At 38.2% G+C, this 9,342-nt stretch overlaps 1 protein-coding gene across 3 annotated transcripts in view; it reads right to left on the reverse strand.

Annotated features, from left to right (window-relative positions):
- Window positions 1–7,394, reverse strand: part of LOC149220105 (uncharacterized) — a 520,911-nt gene extending 513,517 nt beyond the window's left edge. The window contains exons 1-2 of one of the 3 annotated variants that reach the window (XM_089382729.1): window positions 6,711–7,394; window positions 4,828–4,922 (exon numbers count right to left, since the gene is read on the reverse strand). In XM_089382729.1, coding sequence (XP_089238855.1) covers window positions 4,828–4,922; window positions 6,711–6,831 — 216 coding nt within the window. In that variant the 5' untranslated portion in view covers window positions 6,832–7,394. The remainder of the gene's footprint in view (window positions 1–4,827; window positions 4,923–6,710) is intronic. The other 2 variants (XM_089382728.1, XM_089382730.1) reach the window with 2 other exon arrangements.
- Window positions 7,395–9,342: the final 1,948 nt, after the last annotated feature.

Genomic DNA, 9,342 nt, shown 5'->3' on the forward strand with positions numbered 1-9,342 from the left:
GCAGTGTCACGAAAGAAAACCAAGGCTTCAAAGACATCCTTGGACCCAATCACCCTCACTGAGGGGGATTTGCACAATATTGGAGAAACGGTGAGGGATGTCACCGCGGAGGCCCTCTAACAGTTTGAAGAGCAGCAGCAATTGGTATTAGCGGCTCTCCAGACAGACCTGCAGGAATTGCAAGCTGGCACAGTGTCCACCAGCCTCGCGATCGACACTTCAGCTGCCACAAAGATGTTGCACACAAGGGTGACCAACGCAATACTGCTACCAGATGGGGCACTTACTACAGAAAATGAGGCCGACAGGCCCACGGTCAGCAGCCTGAAAGGGGTGGGATTGAATATGGCCACGCTCCCTCGAGAGATGCTCCACCTCTTGCAGGATGGAGTCACCACGAAACTTAGGGCCCGGGAGAGTCACGCTCTGCAAGTGATGAGCGAGCAGTGCATCAATATCGAGCAGTTGAGCCTGACGCGCAACGAGTCAGTGAAACAGAATAAGCAAATCATGCAGGTAGTGGAGGAAGCCTGCCGAATGGTCCCGGAGTTGGACATTCAAGCAGAAGAACCAGTTGAGGCGCGCGTCCGCAAGTTGGCCACAGGGGTGCGCAACGCTCGAACAGAGATGGCCAGGATTCAGCTGGAGCTGAACCTGCAGATCGCAGAATTGCAGTTGAGGGATCAGCCTTCAACTCCGCCGGAAGTCAGGGAACAGCATGCCACTGCTATTACAACAGCAATAGTGACGGTCGACAGTGCAGTAGCAAACTGCACGCGACTTTTTGAATAGTCATTCGAGGTCCTGACCACCTTGCAGGAGGACCTGAATGTAGAGCACCTGGAGACAGAGGCGCGCAAGCTACAACAAAGATATGACGAGGTCAAAGGGACCACGCAAACGGTCGCCCTTACATAGAGGCTCGCACAGATGCAGGAGGCAAAGGCGCTTAAGGAACAGGTGGATGTCGCTCGACACAAAGAAGCGGTCCTAAAAGCGTGCCTACAGCCATGGATAGACAAGGCATATACGATCACAGCTTCCATTGAAGGAAAGCTCGCGACACTGCAGGCAACTCAACAGAATATTCAGGGTGGCAGTTCAGCGGCAGTCACCGAGCAGAGAGTGGAAGAATTCTAGCAGGCGGCCGCTCAGTGCACTGTCGAGGTTGCGATCATCCAAACGGAGCTGGGAGGTCTTCACACTAAGATCTCTGCACCTGCAAAGTGACTCGAGGGCAAGTCACGATGTTTGTGTTGGGGACCTGTTGGGCACGAGATCCCCCAAGGGTAGTTTTGGGGCTAAAAGCCCATATTTTGGTCAAATTTTGTAATCCAAGTGTAAAGACTACGCATTTTGTAGTCGTGGAGCGCATAGGTGTTAAAGAGTCATAGGGTTGTTCGCCCTTATTTTGGAAATGTAATGTCGGCGATAAAAGATCTACCTATGGTCCGCGGACCATGGGATTGTATAAATAGAGCTAAGCACTAAGTAGTTTGATAGCAAGAATAGAGGATAAACACACAAAAATATGATGTAGGAGAGATAGCTCTGAAGTAAAAGTCTAAGTTTGGGTTGTAGCGTAGGTAGAGGCTCTGCAGTTGAGTGCATAGAGGCATAGGGTAGAAGTCCGCAGCTGAGTGCGCAGACCCCTACAGCTGAGTGCGCAGGGCGGGTCGAGTCTGTAATTGTCCAGAATTATCAATAAAGAGAAGTATTCTACAATTTTTGCGTCTTTATTTCCTGTTTATGCATCTTGTTATGTTGGGTATGAATTTCACTTATAATGCTTATATGATGTGTGAATATATGTAAATGTGTTGGTTAAGTGAACGCAAGTAAGAACATCTGTTTACGCGAAGCTAACTAAGATCAGTTAATAAGATAAGTAAGACACTTAGCCTAGTTTGGGAGATATCACAGTTCGCTGCCCTAGCAGCGTGAAAGTCCCTAAGCCGTAGGTTAGGGCTGCACGAAAGCCAATTGTACCCTTTCGCAAAGGTACTGAAGGGTGGAACAGAGGGCTAAGCAACCTGTGCGAAGGCAAGTATAGCCAAAATAAACCGACATCACAACCATCTCTGGGTGTGGAAACTTGGTTCCAGCATCCCCCCATACTGCTTCGGGTGAGACTTCAGTCCGTGCTCCACGCGTTGATGCCGAAAGGGCCAATAGTGTAGGGATTTGTTTGGCTAACTAACATTGAACCTGGGTTAGGCCCCCTCAAGCCAACAACTATCCCTTTGAAAGATGATGTTAATCTAGTTAGACAAAAGCTAAGACATATCAACCCTAAGCTAGCAACCTTGTCCAAAAGGAGTTGCAAAAAATGCTAGATGTTGGGATTATCACTCATATCAGACACTCATCTTGGTTAGCCAACCTTGTAGCCACTAGGAAGAAGACAAGGGATATCCACTTATGTGTTGATTCTCATGATCTGAACCAATCTTGTTTGAAATACAATTATCCCATTCCTAACATGGATAACCTCTTACAAAGGGTGATTAGGGTTGGGATATTGTCCATGCTCAATGGATTTTCAGGATGCAATAAAGTCTTGGTCAAGAGGTGGACCAATTGAAGACTACTTTTACTACGCCTTAGGGAGCATATAAGTACCTAAGAATGCCATTTGGTCTTCTCAATGTCGAATCTATCTTTCAGAGAGCTATGGATTTTTCCTTTAGGAACCTCATTGGAAAGATGATTGAGATATAACACGGTGATATGATTGTCTTCTCCAAGGAAAGAGATACCCATGTCCAGCATTTAAGAAGGATATTTGACAAATGTAGGAAATATGGAATCTTCCTAATCCTAAAAGGTCCATTTTCAGGGTAAACAAAGGGAAGTTGTCGGGGCATGTTGTTTCAAGGGATGGGATTATTATAGATCCTATGTGAATCCAATCCATAATATCTATCCTTCCTCCCATAGATAAAAAGGCCTTGTGATCATTCTTCGAGAAGATGAATTTCATCAGAAAATTTGATCCTAATTTTGTCAAGATCGTCAAACCTTTAAATGATATACTTAAGAAAGTCAAATCAAAAATTATTTCAATGCTATCAAAGACCATATAACCTCTGCCCCTATCTTAATCAACCCCGATTACTCTAGGGACTTTATCATTTATTCCTTGGCCTCCCAAAACACTATAGCTGGCATATTATTGCAAAAGGATGAGGTGGGGAATGAGAGGCCAGTTGCATTCATCAGTAAAGTCCTTAGGGATGTTGTGTTGAGGTATACTATCACAGAAAAGCAAGCCTATGCCCTTGTGAAATCCTTGAAGTATTTTAGGGCCTATGTTGGGTATAATACGAATTTGGCCTATGTCACTTATCCTACAGTGAACTATGTATTAACCCAGCAAGGTTCTCTAGGAACTAGGGGGAAGTGGATCTCAAAAATCAAACCCAAGAAAGTGATCAAAGGCCAAGGTTTAGCTGAGATGTTAACAGAAGAAAATGATAGGGCTTTGCATTTAGAACAAGATGAATAGGTGTGTGTGGTGATCAATGAGTTGGAACATGATGATTGGCACATTGATATTGTTTATTATTTGAGAAACCTATCACGTCCTTCCCACATTGTTGATCTTAAGAGAAGGGATTTAAGGTTGAAAGAAACCAAGTACTAAATAACTCAAAATGGACTTCGATGGAGGAACCCTGAGGAAATGATTCTCATATGTGTAATCATTAGAGCATCTTATTCCAACAAGAAGACGTTAGAGCATCTTATTGTAATCGTTGTGTATATTGAAGGATATATGCTGTTGTAATGCGCTGGTTAGGGCTGCTCACTCTATTTTGAGGGCTGCCCTAGCTATGGTTGAAGGATAAGTGTGACCCATTTAGGCCCTCTTGATCTTGTGGTGAAATGAGACTTGAAGAATGATATATTGTTGGTTGTTTGTTTCATACACAGGGCTTTATACTTTTTTCTAATTCATTTATGGTTTCATAAGTGACTGTCCTTCAATTATTCATGGTTGCACATTATTACTTGACTGATTTTGTACTTGTTGTGAGGAGCATCTTTGGAAGGGGTTTCCCTTAATTTGCTACATATATAAGTAGATCCATGTGATTAGTTAGAGCATGTTTATAACAGCCTAACTACAAATCCTTCCACACCATTCGAACCATCTTAATTGTGGATACCAATTTCATTGCCCCATTGGATAGGTATTGGTCTTGACAATCCACCATCTAAAGAACATCTTAAACATTATTTTCTAGCCCCCCCCCCTTCCCCGTCGCCGTCCCTATGCCGATGGAGAACAAATCTAAAGTGAGAGGAAGAGTCATTGTGGTGACAGTGGGAAACCTTTTTAAGTGCCTCGAGGATTGCACTTACTTCATGACTTGAATATCTTTCAGTGCAGGTTTGGGAGGTAACAGGATGAACCTATTGTTCCAAGATGACAACAAAGGTAATATTGATGAAAGACTTCTTCCTTTAAAAAGTATAAATAGAGGCAATAACTTCTTAGCATGTAAGTGTCATAGATGTAAACACACACTAATGGTGAAAGTCCATGTGGTTTCACCATAAGCTATCAGATATGGCAAAATCCAAGTGAATCTTTTGAACTTTGAAATAACATGCATAGCATCCATGCAAATCCTTATAGAAAATTTTCACTTGCATCTTAATCTATATTTTGAGAAATTATAAAAGGTGGTGAATTGATAAATGAGAGCCATAAAAATATATCATGTATCCATTCAATCCACAAAATTTAAACCATGTTTCCAAATTTCCCGATTTTATGAAACATTTAGGTGGATCGCCTTACACTGAAGATGATACTACCTGTAGCTTTTGACCACGATATAGCAGTAAACCGCCAAAGACCAAAGCTAGAAGAATATAAACAATTAAAGACTGAGTGACCGGTGCATCAACCCCTGCACATGAAACATTTGAGTCAAGTTATAAGAAATACACCATAATATCTTTTATGTTGGATATTAGGGGCAATGTAAAGATTGAAGCCCCTTCATTTCCATTTAGAAAAGAAGTTTACGATCTGAAGGGGGGCTATGTTTTAAGTAAAGCTTAAAAAGCATAAAATGGTTGTGGGAAGCAATTGCAATATTTAAGGGTCGGCTAGGAATAGAATATGTTGTTACTGACCTAAGGGCATCAAATGCAACAAAACTAGATGGGACCACCAAACAAAGATCGACAGCACCTAAGATTCATCAACCATTCCATTAGAACTAAAGTGCTGTGGTCAAACTATTCAAGGTTGTATTTAATCAAGATTAAGGCTGGGTAGTCCATAACAGAAAAGCGGTGCAGCAACTATGAAAGTTCAATAAGAAAGGGTTACTTTCTACATAAAGTTAAGTTCCAGTTACACTAATTGTGCCATTATCATTAACGTGAAGCACTACTGCTCAAATTTCTGGAAATCGGAAGTGGCAATGAGGACTGCTTTGGATAGAATATTGTGGTGAGAGAAGTAATGTGTACTAGCTACTGAGTTTCATCTCCGAAAAAGGCCACTCCATGCTGACCATCAAATAATTTCAATAATATAAATTTTGTCTACGTAGACTAACGGTAATACCGTAATTCTCAGTAGGTAGTAAGCTCCTTTACAAGTGAATAGCTTTATTTTTATTTAAAGTATCTTGACTGATTTCACTGTGAAGAGGTAGTTTTAGGTTTTGTCTGTAATTGGATTAGTTGCCAGAAGACCAGTTTCTAGTTCCATTCTCGTTCCCATTTCCGTCTTGATATTACATCAATACATTATTTGTCAAATTTTTATCCATAATATATGGTGAAAAATAGTAAATGTGAATTGGCAATGTTACTATGTTGTATATTTTATTGCAACTCCTAAATTAGAGAAACAATCTGTAATTAGTCACCCATTTGCAACTTCACCCATAATTCCAATCACTTCACAAATTACTCCATTAATCACTCTGTTGATTTATCAATTTTTTAGGTTTTTGAACGCTGTGCTTTATATACACTAAATATTATAAAGTGTGTAGTTATACGGTTCAGCAATTTCTATTGTTCATGTGCAGATGCTTTCTCTTAGGGTTTCTCTCTTTATTCATATATAGTGCTGTCTTTCTCTAACTGTGAACATATCACTATGCATGTTTCTTATCAGCCTAAACCCTCTCTCCCTGTTTCTTGTTACGGTCCTGGTTCCCTATCAGTTACCCATTTCCCGTTTCTGGTGACTCTTAAGATTCTTTTCCATTGCACTATGGCACTGAATGAAATAAATTGCTTTGTAAATACAGTAAAACAGTTACTCAAGTAATTCAGGAGGGGCTGAAAAACAAATCTATCCCAAATTTGGCCTGAGAGAAGGGTGAATCTGCAAATAACAGTACAAAGCTGTAACCAAGTTGCTTCAATTTATGTATCAATTGAGTTTCTTTCATCAATCATATTGAACTCACTATATATTCGAATAATTATTCGGAACATTTATCAAGGTTACGATTGTAAAAACCTTGAAAAGAACTCGACGGGAATTGCAATTAGGTCGATCAAGATTCAAAACAAAAAATTATACCAACTCTGTAAAGTATTTTGAAATTAAATGATCCTAATTCTGAGCAGAAAACTAAAGCTATATCGTTTCTCTGCAAAGGATTTTCAAATTAAATGCAGCGACATGAAATGATCCTAATTCTGAGCAGAAAACAAAGCCAACGCACCTTTGTCTGACAAGGCTGAAGACGCGAAGCTGGCCCCGGTCATGCAGAGCGAAACCAGCTGACCAAGAGCTATACCTCCAAGAGCGTACCGAAGACGCTCATTCATAGTTGATAATAGCATAAAAGACTTATACCAGTATACTCTGTATTGTGAACGATACTACTCCGGCTTAAAGACCTTTAACAGAATAAAAGGGAACTGTAAAAAAAAGCTATTTCATTTTCCCAACAAACTGTAAGCCTGTAAACCTTTATTCAGCGACTTGCGCAGCCGATCTCTCAGACGCAATACCAAACAATCTTATTATAAATGAAGATTCAAATAGTGCGATTGAGGAGTGGAGTGTTAGTTGGGGAATGCATGCTCAAAGTCAGCGACGGAACTCTATCAGTCAACCTCATGATGGTGGTAGTTATTGGGACGGCCTCCCTGTAAGTACAACAAATCTGCCCTGGACGAGCAGATCCCTGTCCCTCTGATCGGATTCCGCCCCTGCAGTAATCATTGCAAGAAATCCATCCAATGGTTAATCGATTCGTTTTGTCTTCTTATTAGTCAGTGTGTAAGAGCTCAAATTTCATATACGATAAAGCATTTTATCGTGGCATGTTATGCACTGATCAAGATTTATCAGTATTTATCAAGTATTAGTGATCAAATCTCTGATACGAGGAACAATTTTGAGAATGCGAAAGTGCCGGCAAGTTTGGAAGATATAAAGATTTGAATTTTATTTAAAATGATCTCTTAATGAATCAATATTAAGGTTCAAATCACAAACTGACCCAGATCAAATCTCCTATATTATAAAGAGTTTTATTTAATAGAATTTTTATTATTTGATTAAGATTGAAAAACAAATCACGATTTAGTATTTTATTTAATAAAGTTATGATATTAAAATGTTATATATACCTTTAATAATGCAAAAATTTATTTATCATTTTTATTTTAATAATTAATTTTAGAGAGATATAAATATTTTGATGTTTGATAAATTTAAAAGTATTATTTTTTTAATAAATTATAAAAATCACTTTTTCTTGATATTATTTTATTACAATTTATGATGCGATGAACTTTTAGCTAATACTTTTTAAATTTCAATATTAGTCTTTCCTTAAAAAATCACAAATCACAAATAGAATGTTGAGTGTATGTTTATATAAGTAATTTTTTTTAATAAATTATGAAAAACCTTTTTTTATATTATTTTATTATAATTTAGGATGAGAAAAACTTTTAGATAATACTTATTAAATTTTAATATTAGTTTTCAAAAAAGTCTTTCTCAAAAAAAAATCACAAATAGAGTGCGAATCACCTAGTGTGGCTTATGGTCGGGATTAAAATGGAGAATCTCATCCTTGCAAACAAATAAACCGTTAATTAAGTTTATAACGATTAACAAAAATAAAGAATAAAAAAAATATAATAAAGTCATCATTAATTCATATTTGTTTTAAAATAAAGAATAAGAATAAAAACAAAATGACCTGGACAAGAATAAAAACTATAAAATTAATTAAAAAAATACACTATAAATATATGGTAATACAAACTAATATAAATATATAACTAAAAAAAATATTCAATTAAACATAATATCATATATAAATTATATAACTATAAAAAAATATCCAACTAAACGTAATATCAGTGGAATATATATAATTCCATGTCTAATTAAATATAGTATTGGAAATGAAGATAAGAAACTTAAAAAAAAAGAGAAATACTAAATATACAATTAAATAAATAAACTAAAAAGAATAAAAATAAATATTTGAAAAGATTCAACAATCATTCTAAATCTACGATTGTGCGGGGGATGCAATGGAGCCAGCTCAAAAAATACAGGTTCCTTTCAGGATGCAGTCAAAGGAAAAGAAAAAATGCAAAATAAACAAGCACCACCACCAAAGTTACCAGGCCCCTACATTGTCGAACAAAAACTGGAATCACCAACGCTACAAGTCTTTTTGCCGGAGGTAACTAATCTACACACAGATCTATCCAAAAATGTCGTTATTTGTAGATTTAATGGGTTTTGGCCAAAATCAGATGCTCTGCACCAATGGATCTTTTCAACATGGACATCTAACTGTGAAATTTACCTATGCCCAAAAGGGTTTTTTATAGTTAGATTTAACACAAAACAAGAACGAGATAGCATTATCAATTAGGGGCCTTGGTTTTGGGGTAGTGCTGGCCTCTTCACCACCCCCTGGTTTCCTAATTTTGATGCCAATACAATGAAAGTCTCAACAATGCCTGTTTGGGTAAGGCTACATAGTCTCCCTCTACATTTTTGGCATCACAAAGTTTTAATAGCCATTGGGAACTCCTTGGGGAAATTCCTAAAAATGGATGAAGACAGAGCTATCAGGGGAATATTCACATTTGCCAGAATATGTGTAGAAGTGGACCTGAGTCAGGGGCTACCTGATCACATCACTTTGAACTTCAATAATTCTCTGTGGATACAACCGCTTGACTACGAGAACACAACATTCAGATGTCGGGGTTGCATGCAAACAGGGCACCTTCAATATGCCTGCCCACTGGCTCGAAAGGACCCCAAAAGGAACAAGAAACAACAAAAAAAGCCCAAAGGATGGTAGCATACCG

This window comes from Pinus tabuliformis, chromosome Q (assembly GCF_031772625.1).
Source record: "Pinus tabuliformis cultivar Carrire ecotype Pingquan chromosome Q, CPIR1, whole genome shotgun sequence".
Taxonomy (NCBI): domain Eukaryota; kingdom Viridiplantae; phylum Streptophyta; class Pinopsida; order Pinales; family Pinaceae; genus Pinus; species Pinus tabuliformis.